Source organism: Brachionichthys hirsutus, chromosome 15 (assembly GCF_040956055.1).
Source record: "Brachionichthys hirsutus isolate HB-005 chromosome 15, CSIRO-AGI_Bhir_v1, whole genome shotgun sequence".
NCBI classification, from domain to species: domain Eukaryota; kingdom Metazoa; phylum Chordata; class Actinopteri; order Lophiiformes; family Brachionichthyidae; genus Brachionichthys; species Brachionichthys hirsutus.
The window spans coordinates 10152158-10166337 of record NC_090911.1 but is presented as its reverse complement, the minus strand read 5'-3'; the positions used below and the strand labels follow the sequence as shown (position 1 = coordinate 10166337).

The 14180-nt window shown below is 46.6% G+C and overlaps 1 protein-coding gene and 1 non-coding gene across 2 annotated transcripts in view; one reads left to right on the top strand and one right to left on the bottom strand.

Annotated features, from left to right (window-relative positions):
• Positions 1–3174: 3174 nt before the first annotated feature.
• Positions 3175–14180, bottom strand: part of epha4b (eph receptor A4b) — a 52164-nt gene continuing 41158 nt past the window's right edge. Inside the window, 6 exon segments of the mRNA XM_068748357.1 lie at positions 3175–3274; positions 3422–3559; positions 4450–4643; positions 4729–4878; positions 6130–6339; positions 8941–9002. Coding sequence (XP_068604458.1) covers positions 3175–3274; positions 3422–3559; positions 4450–4643; positions 4729–4878; positions 6130–6339; positions 8941–9002 — 854 coding nt within the window.
• Positions 8118–8191, top strand: trnat-cgu (transfer RNA threonine (anticodon CGU)). The gene has a single exon. It is a non-coding gene; the product is annotated as a tRNA-Thr (tRNA).

Genomic DNA, 14180 nt, shown 5'->3' with positions numbered 1-14180 from the left:
TTTGGATGCCTACACCCTTTACAACAAGCAAGAGAGGAGACCGGGATGGGGGGGGGACAGTAGCATTGAATGGTGGCCAAAGAAAGAGAGGAAAGGAAGGGGGAGAGAGCTGAAAGTCTCTGAGAGTCACTCATGAACTTTTACATTACAGACCTGGAGGAGAGCTGAGGACAAACACGATTTGAAATCAATCAACCCTCACGGCACGTGTTTGAGGTGACGAGCGACACAAACCTTCCATTTAGAGTTCAGACACAGGTGACAATATGACAAACCGAATTATTCAAGTATTAATAAACGTACACAGGGAGGTTTTTGTTGGAATGTACCCACATTTTCTTTTTTGGGGGTGAAATCCTTGCATCTCTTTTTAATCGAGAAATACCTTAAGATTTAAATAAATAAGAACAAATCCAAGCATTTCTCTGTAAGATGTATTCTAATTCTTCCTGAACAGAACGACTTGGTTCTGTTCAGAGGAATTAAAGTGAAAAAGCGCTGTTAGAGGAGCTGTTTTGAACCAGGGTGCTGATGTGAGGTGATTTAAAGAGCACAGATACTTTTACATACGCTTTACTGTTAATATCGTCTCTATAGGCAACAGAAAAGAACAATAGCTCAGTAAATAAGGCATCTAAAAGGCCGGCGGTCGAGGGAGGTCCGCTCGAGTGAAATCATGAGTAGAATGTATTTTATAACGCTTTCTCTGTCTAAAGTGGGGTTTATTTTGGTGTGCAACATTCTGAATAAAACAGGCAGTGGTTTGCAAACAGTATTAATTTTAGGGTGTGTGTTTTTTGTTTTTTTGCTGTACATGTATTTGTACGTCCTCTCTGTTAAAGGTGTTGTCTTTGTCTGAATATATTTATGAATGAACTGTTTTTTTTAATTCTAACGTAACCCTGTTTGTCTGCATTCTTGGTACCGGGTTGACTCGACGTTACTTTGTCATTGTAGCTGGTCGTCATAGCGACGTCACGTGAAAGTATCTCTGCCATCTTGTGACCCTAATATTGTTTGTACACACAAAAAAAAAAATCACTACCAACTTTTATTTGAACTCTTTAAATGCCAAGTATCAAATTTACAACATGCTAACTCCTTAATAATTTGGGCAAATGCAAAGCTTGACAGGCGTCTAATTATGGTCGTCCGGCAATGATTGGACAGTTTCCAACTGGGGGAGGAGCTGAGTAAATGTTAAATATGTGATAACATTGGATATTTTTTTTTATTTGCGGACATTTCAAGCTCCCTTATCACTCAAACAAGCATTTATAAGTGGCGTTGAAGGTTGGCTTAAAAAGTGCATTGAATTAATGTTAATTACTCAAATTAAGTCCCAATAAGGCCAGACCATTCTACTCATCCTAACACTATGGCAGAAACTGCAGTTGCTGTCAATCAAACTGAAGCTTAGCGCCATGCTACATTCCAACAAATCTACCCTTCACTTTTCCTCCATATGACCCGCCCCTGAATGAATACTTCAGAAATCTCTTTTTTCACAATAAAAGTACATCATAGTCATCATCATCGTAATCAATACAAACATTCTAACATTGGAATTTCAACGCTGTACATATATTACACTATGATACAATCATATATACTGTAATTTATTTTGCCACTGTTGTCCTATAGAGTACCACGTATGTTAAAACTGGGTTTGTGAACACACCAAAGCAGGTTGAGTGTCATGAATGCAGTGCACACGAACACGGTCCTTTCACACCCAACCTTATTGTTCACTTGATAATCAGCGTTTCCTTCTGAGAAGGAACAAAACCAAGAAACTTTTGCTCTTCTAAATTATTGATATCGGCTTGAAGGCAAGGATTGCTTGAAATAGGTTGGCATGACATTAATGAGACGTGACACGAACATCCCCCCTTTTTAATCAAGTGAAACGTAACCTCTCACAGTTGTGCGACTGATAATTAGCGCTGTGCATGTTTCATCCTGCTGAAACGAGGGTCCACAGCGATGCTTTTCCTCAAGCTTTGATGCAACGTATTATGTGTTTCCATCGAACTGTTTAAAGGAAAGAGTACATGTTGCCATGTTGCCCAGACGAGGATCTCAAGGTTACTGAACATGGCACAACACTGGAAAAAGCCAGTCAAGGCTAACATATGCTCCCTCTACCTATCCATTGAGGCCGACGTGCTTCCGTACGTACTTTGTGTCGTGGCGTATTTACCCAAATACATACAAAATAAACGCAAAGACATATGTACGCAGCGCATAAATTGGCCTCAACATTTTTTTCAACAGTGTCGATTCCATCGGGATCTCGCCATCACCTTTTCCTCTGTGCAAACGGCAACATAATCCCAATTCTGTTTGGAACAGCCGGTCGCGGAAGAGTAACAATGCCTCTATTTGCGCTTCGGTGCCAGCGGCCTGTGCATCGGGTCTTGTTGCTATGGAAGTATGTCTGTGAGCAGTCGCTAGGGAAGCCCTTGCCCTGGTCAAATACACTTTTTTTAAATTAATACTTTCAATCTGATGCAGCCTAGCAAAAATCTACATCACACTCTATGTCTAAAGGTCCCCCCCCCCGATCCCACACATTCCATGTCATCCTAAATCTCATCTCATTCATCGGCTTCCTGGAGGCAGAGAGCGATGGAAGAGGTTCTACACACACAAGGTAAAATCTCCCGTTCAAGCTCTGTCGATGTAAACCTCACCGCTGATACAAACGTTAGGTCCATCTCTACTTGGCTTCGGGCCGCACGGCCCATATAAATGTAAATCTACACGTATACGTGTGACCCTTTTTATACTCTTTACGACCGAAAAAACAGAAAACAGAAACAAAAAAAAAGACGGTTCAAAACAACAACTGTACGGCTCACAGACAGCGATGGTGATTGTATCTGTTGAGTTGGTTTTGGGATGCTCTGGACGCCGCCTCGCTGCCGGACCCGTGGCGTCGTAGCGGTGGCTGCGTTGCTGGGACTCTGAGTGCTGAGAGCTGGCAGTGGCCCGTCGAGGATGAGAGGAAAACTGAAACTTAAAGCGGGTGAAGGATTCAAGCATCCGCGTCCATCTCCGTCTCAAAGTGTCTCAAAATCAATGGCGGCCCGAGTGCAGAGCACCCGTTTACGACTCTTCACGCCAGCGTCCATTTTGGCTCTGTCTCACTGCGTGTTTATGTGGAAACTGTTATACTTGGACGTGCGTTCCCTGGGTCTGCAGGCCCTCCGCGCTGGACAGGAGCTTCTTCTGGTGGCCGGCCAGACTCACGCCCATCTTGGCCAGTTCGCTACGAGGCAAAACACGCAGACAAGATCTGTTATCCAGGGAAAGACGCGCACGAGTGTGAACTTCAAACGCAGCCGCCTAAGAAACCAGAGCGTCCTCTAGATCGGAATGACACTCAAGTTTAACGTAACGCATCTTCTCCACCGACCTGACACTGATGTAGAGGATCGACTCCAGACTGACGTATCCGGCGCTGGAGAAGTTCTCCTTGTACTGGCCCATCTTGATGGCCTCCAACCACTCCTCCACCGTGCTCACGCTGAACTCCGGGCTGGACGGCTCCTCCCTGCCGGGATACGAAGCACAAAACTCAACTCAAGCTCAGTGAAAGTTCGTTCTCGAGTTGTCCTCCGTCTGATTGTTAACTCTAACGTTCATAATAAGCCCGTCGGTGGTTCAGTGTCAACTTTTTTGACAGGATATCGTTTGATTCTGCAGGAACCAGAGGATGAAAGATGAGAATCGACTGTGAGAGATAAACCTTTGACTTTAAACCGAGCGACCAGTGAAGCACGATTGATCGCTCTGCTTTCTGCGTCCGCTTGTGGAACCGTCTGACTTTACTTTGCTATCAAAGATCTGTGAGATCTAGATTGATTTTCTTTCTGCTATCTGACCCTGAACAATAACAGAAGACCCAACTCTAAGACTTTTGATGATGTTGAATTCATTTCATTTGTCCTCTGCTGATCGCTCTGATTTCGAATTTAAGTTTCGGAAACTCACTATATTTTTTTAACCAGCCAGCTTATTTTAAGACTTCTCAACAAGTTTAAATGATCTTACTAGCACGGAAAGATAATTTCACATTGATACGATTTTCTCCTCCAGTTTATGTCTTGTTGCCATGTCTGACATTTTCAGAGGCGGATCGGATTTCACCTTCACATTTGTCACAAAATTTGATTTCTCCCTCGTTCCGGGTTTTGCCGTGTCGGTCGTGTTGTTCTACACTGTAAAAAAAGAATGGCTAAAATACAAGCAATGAACATGTGCAACTCTAGACGAATAAACTTCCATCCTGCTGCAAAATGCATGCATGCTTGGACCTGGCTACAAACCCACAACCTTGGATGATTGTGTCTTCCGTGTTTGCTCAGTCCGACAATGCAATCAGCGCCTCTTCACGCTACACGTGTGTCGGCGACAGCGTCTGATCTACAGCAGTCCACTGACCGTGCCGAGCTGTTGGCCAGCTCTCTGAGGTTGGCGGGGTTTCTGATGAGCTTGTCCAGGATCGTGACGATTTGTCCAAACTTTGGCCTCTCGCTGCGCCCCTTCTCCCAGCAGTCCAACATGAGCTGGTGCAACACCACGGGGCAATCCATCGGAGCCGGGAGGCGGTAGCCCTCGTCTATTGCTTTGATCACCTGCAGGCAAGTGAGCGTTGGACATTGAGTTCCTCCATGAGGAGAAGAGACATTCAAATATCCTGCATCTGTGCTTTTCGCTCACATCCTGGTTGGACATCTCCCAGTAGGGCCGCTCCCCGTATGAAATCACCTCCCACATGACGATGCCGTAGCTCCACACGTCACTGGCGGAGGTGAACTTCCTGTAGGCGATGGCCTCTGGAGCCGTCCATCGGATGGGGATTTTCCCTCCCTGGAGATTTTTCAAAAACACAGTCGATTAACTCGATGCCTCGCCTCACCTGTAATGGTGCACACACACCTACAGGTAGTTTATAAACGCATCTGTAGCTTTAATGTGTAAGTGCTTTATATACACCCGCCCCCTACAGACACACACCGCACCTCCGCTGGGCTCGGCTCAGCTCTTTAACATGCGGCAGCTGCCTCTGCACCGCCCAGCGTTCCCCATCTCCACTTGGTCAAAGTCAAATAGAAGACGAAGCTGCCAGTTCACGCTGCGCTCTACTTTAGTTTCCACCACATCCTGTCCACCCCTTCCTCTCTTTTTTTGTCTTTGTCTCTTTTTCCGCTCCCTTTCAGTCTCTCTGTCTCTCTCTCCTCCCCACACCCCCACACCTTGGATGCCTGCAGCTCTCCATCTATGTCTCTTGACATCAGAAAATGTGTGTGTGTGCGTGATTGCAATAGAGCAGTCAGCGGCTGATACACTCCACCCAGGGCAATGCTAATGCCATATTAAAAATAACAACCCCAACACTTCCCGTGAATATGAATATTGCCGTCTCCTTGTGGGCATTGCAGATGAATTTACTCCGCAGCGGTTCAACCGACTGACGTTGGAGTTTCTCCATTCTGCTCCGTGTGAACGAACGGACTCTGTACATGATGCGTCTCACCGTGCTGCCCGACTATAGTGTGTTTTTTGTTATATACTTTCCCACTCCTGTCGTTTTGCATATTTCAGTCATATGTTTTGCCCCCCCGTCTCTGCATTCTGGGGTCCGCCACCACGATTTTTCTGGCCCGTGATTCCTCATTCCTTCAGCCAACATTTACAGAAATGTTTGAAATATTACATTATCATAACCCAACCAGGGTCCCGTTCTGTCGTTGGGTCTACCGTGTGTGAACGGGGTTAGAACCAGGGTGGACTCGCCATCACGCAGTTTGTCGTGTTTCCTCTTTAATACTGAGACATGATCGTGGATGATGAACAGCAGGATAAAAATAGATGTATTACAAATCCAACCAAATGTTATCATTTAGCTGCCAGTGTGTGTGTGTGTGTGTGTGGGGGGGGGGGGGTCGCCCAGATTATCCTCAGCTCTATTTCTGGCTGCCCTCTGTTCCTTCCAGATCAACTCTCTTTCTGCTTTGGGATTTGAGCTGAATCCAGAATCAGCTGTCAAAGGCTGGATGAAGTGTAATCGGAGATAACGTTTTATTTAAGCCGGCTGCAGCTGCTGAGAGTGCGTCTCACCCTGGTGGTGTAGGCGGCCTCCGGATCGTCCTCCAGCACGCGGCTCAGGCCGAAGTCGGACACCTTGCACACCAGGTTGCTGTTCACCAGGATGTTCCGCGCCGCCAGGTCTCGGTGCACGTAGCTCATGTCCGACAAGTACTTCATTCCCGAGGCGATGCCGCGCAGCATCCCGACCAGCTGGATGACCGTGAACTGGCCGTCATGTTTCTGGGGGGGGGGGGAAACAACAAGTGATCACGGAGTGTAAATGGCGTTATCATGCGGCGTGTGATCCTTCGTGAGGTTCGTTCATGGATTCAAGCTTCTGTCACGGCAGCAATCTCATAGAAAGAATTTATTCAGCCTGTTTCTAGCCCTGCAGTTTAGCCTTTCTCAGGGCCGCGGCAGCAAACGATGAATTTCTCCTCCGAGGGATCGATAGAGGGTCGCACAAAGAACAAAAATCCCACTTTCTGAGGATTGGATGTGACGGAGCAGACCAGCCCTTCCTCTCTAACTCTGCCCAGGCAGAGCTGGACTTCAGATCTGAGCCGTCCCTGGCAGAGAGCAGCGCTTGCTGATCGATGGCGGCCCGGCTCACCTTCCTTAGCCAATTATTTCTGCCCCGGGCCAACAGTCCCTGTTAAAAAGCCATCCAAGATATCAGTCACCCGCTCGCCTTCCCTCCGTCTCTTTGTCCTCTCCATCCATCTCTGTCTCCATTCAGTCTCTCTCTCAGAAAGAGAAAGAACTCCGCATGACTTAGTTTGGTTCTCCATCTATCTATTTATCTTCCTTCATCTTTCTGCATCTGTGCACCTCCTCCTCCTCCTCCTCCTCCTCGGCAGCTGTGGAGTAAGTTAATTAGCCAGTGGTTTTGTGAGATGCTGATTGATTGGACTGTCCGACGAACCTACAGACTTCCTCTATCAATCTGCCAGCCATGTTGTGATGCCGGGAAGGAGGAGCGAAGTCCGGGCAAGGCAGGGGGGGGGGACGAACGCAAGGCAGAAAGATTAGACAAGGAGACAAAAGAGAATGACTAACAATGACTAATTCATCCTTTATTTTCCATTGCTCGGGCTTTTACTAGAGGAGGAGGAGGCTCTTGAAGGCCTGGAGGAGCTTCTCTGACGTTACAGTGGTTTTGTTATTTCTGAGGGACGACCGCTTAATGAATGGTCATCATAATTAAAGACGCATATGGATGTCAGGAGCACGGATGAGCTGTAAAACCCATAAAACTGATTTTGTAATTATACTGAGCCACTGTGGACACCCTTTATGACCCTCATTAGAATACATGCTGGAACACACAACATACATTCATCCGTGTGTGTGTGTGTGTGCCATTTTTATCTGCCAGATTTCATCCCGTTTGCCTCAGTGTTCCTGACAGGACTGGCGTCTCTTTAGCGACGAGCCAATCATCACAGCTTAATGAGGAGCTGCAGTGATTTTGACTGGCTGACAAACATCTCTGAATAGGAATTAGGGGGGACTTTGAATGCGAGGCACTCCAGAACTGAAATAAGACATTCACCCGGGTGCATGGAAAACCCAGTCGAGAGCTCGCCGGCTAAACAAACGCCGCTCATCTGAACGGGAGCGGTGAATAGCACGTTTATGTTTCCCTTCGTGTTTGCTTGATTTAATTGCAATAAAACATAGATTCTTACTTTAATGGACTCCAAATATGTTTTTGCTCTCCTGCATGTTTCTCTACCTTTATCGCTGCGCTGCATATTGAATATCTATGTTTTAATTGCCGTTGGTTTGTTTTTTTGCCTGTTTATCTGCCTGTTAGCAACACAACTCAAACAGTTAGAGATGGATCTTGATCCAATTTTCCAGGAACTGTTGGGAATATGACCAGGAGCAGATCATTACATTTTGGCGATGATCCAGAAGAGATCCTGGATTCTGGATCACATTTTCTTCAACATTACGGTCAATGGAGCTTCAAAGTTTGACAACCAGAGCTCTCAGAGCTCCCTAACATGACAGGTGCTGTGGCTTAGCTGGTTAAAGCGCCTGTCTCGTAAACAGGAGATCCTGGGTTCAAATCCCAGCGGCGCCCTTTGGGGCGGCAGTAGCTCAGTCAGAAGGGACCGTTCAACCGCCTCCTCGTGGAAGCGCATCGTCACTGTTCGCGTCTAATGTTTGTTTTCCTCCGGCGAGGCTGGGCGGGGCTTATGTAATCACCAGCGTCTGTCTGTTCGCAAGATAACTCAAAAGCTTCTGGAGTGATCTTGGTTGATTATTGACCGATGTTTATGCAATTTGGCACCGAATTTAATCTGGATCGGGTCCAGAATGAGGTCGGGAAAAAATATTAGATTTTAACAGTGAAAACCCCATCTAGGGCTTCAAAATTCAGTAAAAAAGAAAATAAACTCTGATTCACTTTTACTTTTTATGGTTGGTGTATAAAGATGCCATGAACAATTTAGAACCTTTTGGTGATGATCCAGATCACCATGTGGATGGTGTAAATCCAGTTAGGAGGGGAATGAGCTGCTTGGAGGAGGTCTGCGCTCGCTGAGTGCTTTTCTAGTTATATATTTTATGTGCTAAATTATACAAGACAATGTTTTATTAGTTTTAGATTGTGTGAAATTGGCTTCTTTTCCTTTTAATCTTGTGACTACCGGTACATCTGAAAATGGGTTAGAAGCTCGGAGCAGCTGAATTTAAAGGACTCTTGTTAACGTCAGTCCTTCATGGTCAAATTAACGTAAACAGTTTGGGGAAGGAACTTAAGAGGAAAGCTGGAAATTCGTTCGTCCTTAATGGAAGCGTGGATGCTGCTGCCGAGTCGTGACTCACCTTGAGGAAAGTGTCCAGAGATCCGTTCTCCATGAACTCCGTTATGATCATCACCGGTTTACCTGTGGAGGCACAAAAGGCGGATGTTGATGGCGCGGAATCACGAGAAAGACAGAGAACGACTATAAAAGAGAGGGGGACAGAACAGGAGCGGAGTCCACAGCTGTGACCGGCCGGCCTCGGTTTCTCTCCAGGGGACAACGCGGCACGTCGTCATCATTCACCATGACAGCTTCTAATCAGCCCTCTCCATAAACGCCGGGAGATAATTAGAATGGACCAATCCACCAGAATCCGTGTGTGTGTGCGTGTGTGTAAGGAGGTCATATGCGATCTCATGAATACTAATCAGCCTCAGGAGGAGCGCAGGGTGGGGTTGGGCTGCCATGCACCTGCACGAGTGTGCGCACACTTGCGTGATGAAGGTGTTGCTGATTGATGGGCCCCTGCACCGTGGGCCCCTGCATCGTGGGCCCCTGCATTGTGGGCCCCTGCACTGTGGGCTCCTGCACTGTGGGCTCCTGCACCGTGGGCCCCTGCACTGTGGGCTCCTGCACCGTGGGCCCCTGCACTGTGGGCCCCTGCACCGTGGGCCCCTGCACTGTGGGCCCCTGCACTGTGGGCTCCTGCACCGTGGGCCCCTGCACTGTGGGCTCCTGGCATCTGGTTGGGCTAACAAATGATTAACAAAGTACCCCCGCTTTACAGGCTTCTCCCACGGCACCGCCCTCTCCGGATAAACGTCGACAATCACAAATGTGCAGAGCAGCACAAATGATTGTTTTGTGTGTGTGTGTGTGGCTTGTAAACACACAGACTGTGTCAGATGTGATGAATAGGTCACATTTCCCCAATCAGACCTCAGCGAAGCTGGGAAAAAACCTGGGGGAGAGATAAAGACACCACGAAGGGGGAGCGATGAAGGAGTGGAAACAAAGAGAGGATGTTTTCGTAACGAGAGACAAAAGTTTCATTTTATTTCTAAGAAGAAAGGTCCTTAATTCTTATAAACTATAATATAGATGATCTATTGTCCGTCTGTTTCTGAAAGTAGCTCATTATTTCTCTGCATCTATCACTCACTGCCTCTGTTAAGACTTTTAACAATGTGAATGTCCCCATCTGTGGGATTTATAGTTCTTTCTTCTTAAAAATATTGTCCTGACAAAACTAAATTCAAATTGCACTGAATGAAAAAGTTAAACAGGTGCAGAGAACGGAAGATAAATGTGAACGATTGAAGGGAGCAAAGCTAAAAAAAAAGAGATACAAATACTTTAGAGATAGGGGGAAAAGAAAGATGGCAAAAGAAGAGGAGATGAGGGACGGAGAGGAGGAGGAACAGGAGGGGTCGAAACCTTGACGTGGAAAGGCAGGAACAACGCCGCCGAGGCCCGCAGTGAGATTGTAGGTAAAGACAGCAATACATCACCTTAAATGAATTCACTATCTCACTGCAGCAAACACACACACACACACACACACACACACACGGTGGCCTGGTCTCTGGTGGTGGTGTCGTCTTTGACAGTAACATTAGTCTCAGGGATAAAAGTGAAAGAGAATTGGATTTTCTTCTGCTGGGGGTGCTGGTCTGCTGCTCTCATTCATCTCTACCGTGTGTGCGTGTGTGTGTGTGGGTGTCTGTGCGTGCGTGCGTGTGTCAGAGAGGGATGATTTTGGGGTAGAGCCAGTAGGAAGGGATGGACGATGCACGATGATGGTCGCCTGGTGCTGCTTGCAGGTGTAAGCTTTTTTTCACGACAGAAACAAACCCAGTTGATTGGATTGATTCATTCCAGCCGCTGCCTCTGAGCGGAGCCACACACACACACACACCCACACCTACACGCACACACACACACACACCCACACCTACACGCACACACACACACACACACTGCTATCATCGGGCATCATCTGGACACCTGTCATACAGAATTAAACCTGAAACTGAACAGATAAACAGGAGGTACCAATAAAACTGATACACAAGGTGTTTTTGTGCGTGTGTGTTGGAACACAGACACACACACACACAGACACAGACAAACACACTTAATTTTACTAATGAAAAACCATTGAACACGGTCCATTGCCGAATATTAAAATTATTGCGAGACTAAATTGTCGTTAAAGCCTAAAAGCTTCACCACAACACATCCTTCAGCTCCTCCTTGTCCTTCATCTCCCTCCGTCTCTCCATCTCTCCTCCGATCTTTCCCTCGCTCTGTTTCCCTCAGCCTTACGGTCGAAGCAGAGGACGGCCCAGCCGCCTCGAGTCTCGGCTCTGCTCAAGGTTTTTTTTTTAAAACACTGACGGTTCTCTCGACTGAAATATGATTAAAACATTTGGCTTTTTAGGAAGCTTTAAAAAACCAAAAAATGATATTGTGATAAAATATTATTAAAAAAACCCTGAGATCGGCTGTTGACACAGGGCTAAAATGAACGACAGCACAAAGACACTCAACTTTTGAATTCATCCTTTTCATGTCTTGTGACTTCTCAAACACACACACACACACACACACACACCGGCCTCTCCAGCTCTTTGTGGCGTTCCTCTTTGCCAAACGTCAATGAGCACTCCTCAATTTCCTCCTAAAAGCACATAATTAACTAATCACATTCATATTCATTGGAATTTAGTGCTTTTCATCGCCGTCAGAATCAACCGGAGCTAAATCCCATCCCATTGTGTGTGTGTGTGTGTGCACGTGTGTGTTCTGCAGGTGGAGTGTTTCATGGGATGGACTGATTTCATCAGTTTGCTCTTTTTCTCACAGCTGTTCATTCAGTGAAAGTGTGTCCTGCTTTCCTCAGGCCATAGTCATGTAGGTGTGTGTGTGTGTGCATGTGTAGGTGTGTGTGTGTGTGTGTAGGTGTGTGTGTGTGTGTGTCTTACATACAGACTATGTGGTATATTACATTACAGGAGGATGTTACTGTGTATGTTGGTGCGAGTGTAAATTAAAGTGATAGAGTCTGAATACATGTGGACAATTATATTATCTATATCTGTGTGTGCGTGTGTGTATCACTGCGTTATTGAACGAGGCGATCCAGCTACAAATGAGAAAATGAAATAACTGCTGTATTGATTACTGTTAAGGATCTGAACTAAGTGAGACGATGCTTTTAAGATCTCCGGTCAGCGGAGCTTCACGCGCGCAGAAACAGAGACAGAAACTCAATAACGTTATCTCCTCGCCTCTCCTTCGCTTCCACGTCTCCTCTCATTTCCCCTCGTTTGTCCCCTCGCCGTCCCGCTCCTCCTCAAATCTCTTTACACATCTCCCCTCCCCTCTCTCCCATTGCCCTCGATTATTCCCAAACCCCATCTTCTCTCATTTCTTCACACTCCTATCGAGTCTCATCCCTCCACACTTCCCACCCTTCCGAGTCGTCTTCACCTTTTCTCCCCCCTCACCGTTTCTCGTTTTTCTCATTTGCATCCCCCGCTTCCATCTCCAGATCTGCACACACGCTCCAAACATGAATAATTCCAACGCTCCGACAGGAAACATGGCAACACGTTTGGTTCAGCGCACAAAGAGACACAGTTAAAACTAAGCACTAGTTTATTCAAACAACAGACGAGCGGGAAAGATGTGCGACATTCCCGGCTTTGTAGCGGGAGCTGTTGTGCAGGAATTGGGCGGGAAGATGAGACGGAGCGCCGTAATTGAGGGTTTTCCAAATGAGCCGATTGTTGCGGTGATTGTAAAACACATAAAAGAGGGATGCATAAAATGCAGATGGGAGAGCGGACGGGGAGATAAGGAGCTGGAGGATGAGGAGGGGGCAGATTGCTGCACTTGCCTGGTGTGTGGAGAGGAAGATAGAGAAAAGAATGATCGTCTTCTTTCTCTCTGTGCGTGCGGCGCCCTAATTACAATGACAATAGCTGACAATCAGGTGACAGACAGCTGAAAAGGTTGTTAGTGTGGTTCACGGCTGAGCGCGCACACACACACACACACACACACACATATACTCCCACGTGAAGTATGAACAAAGCAGGAAATTGTAGAAAACCAAACAAACAAACAGAAAAATGAAAGTTTTGAAGTCAAAATAAACACTAATAATCATCAGCGGGAGTTCAGAGAGGATGAGGAAGAGCCGTGGAGTCTGCCTCACAGCAGCAATGGAGTAGCGTTACAGCGGCGTAGGCAACAAAGGGCTCCGGACCGCCTGATGTCGCAGGATTGTCCACTTTTTGCTACCTGCGTGTTCTGGACGCGGCGGTCGAACCGCTTTAAGCTCTGCAGAGACTGACGGCTACCGATACTGGAAATATTACCACAACCGCTTCTCCGGCTCCACTCCTGCCACACACCTGGACTTCCTCTGCCGCAACTCGCCTGTGACGACAGCAATTACTCCCAAGTACAACGCCAACCCACCGACCGCACGTGCACCTACACCTGAGCCCTGCATTCAGGGTCAGCCCGCATGATTAGACTGAGGCCGGTGTGAAGGGACCAGCTGGTGCTCAAGAAAAAGGCCAGAAGGAATTATTGACCCCGCCTCAACTCTCACACCCCCCCTCACTCGTAAAAAACCCTGGGCTGTGACCTGTGAAATTACTGCTCCGCTGGTGAGATTTGTTTCTGAGGGGCTCTATCAGCTCCTCAATGTGCCGTGAAGACAGGTGAGAAGAGAGACACAAAGAAACACGAGGAGAAGCAGATGACACAAACAACACAAATAAATTCTCCTGTAGTCACGGAGCGCAGGAAACTAAACCTTACTACAACATATCACACTAAAAAGAGCAACGCATTCTCCGTTCTATGCTGTGAGAAGATATAAAACCTTCAAATGATCTTTCTCTGGAAAACTAAAAAGAAGCAGCTCAACTAATATGATCCAAAGAGAGACATCCTGATCCTCCAGTCACTACAGGCAGACTTGGATTCATCTATAATACATGAATTACCTTATTTCTGGAGATAATTTCTTATTTCAATAGTTAAATGTCTTTTTTCAGTCCCTATTCATGCCTGTTTTAATAAGCTCACCTGGATGTGACCTGTCCTCTTTACCTCCACTCACACTCATTCAACGTAATATATGGGCCTAATGAAGAAGTGCTAGCTCTTTCTTTATCCTCCGCTACAAGGTTTTCTTTTTTTTTAAAGGATTTGTGAGTAAAGAGAAAGTGATTTAATTACACGTCTCTGTCTGGCTAACCAGCGCTAACGTCAGGCTTTATGAAGACAATGAGGAGG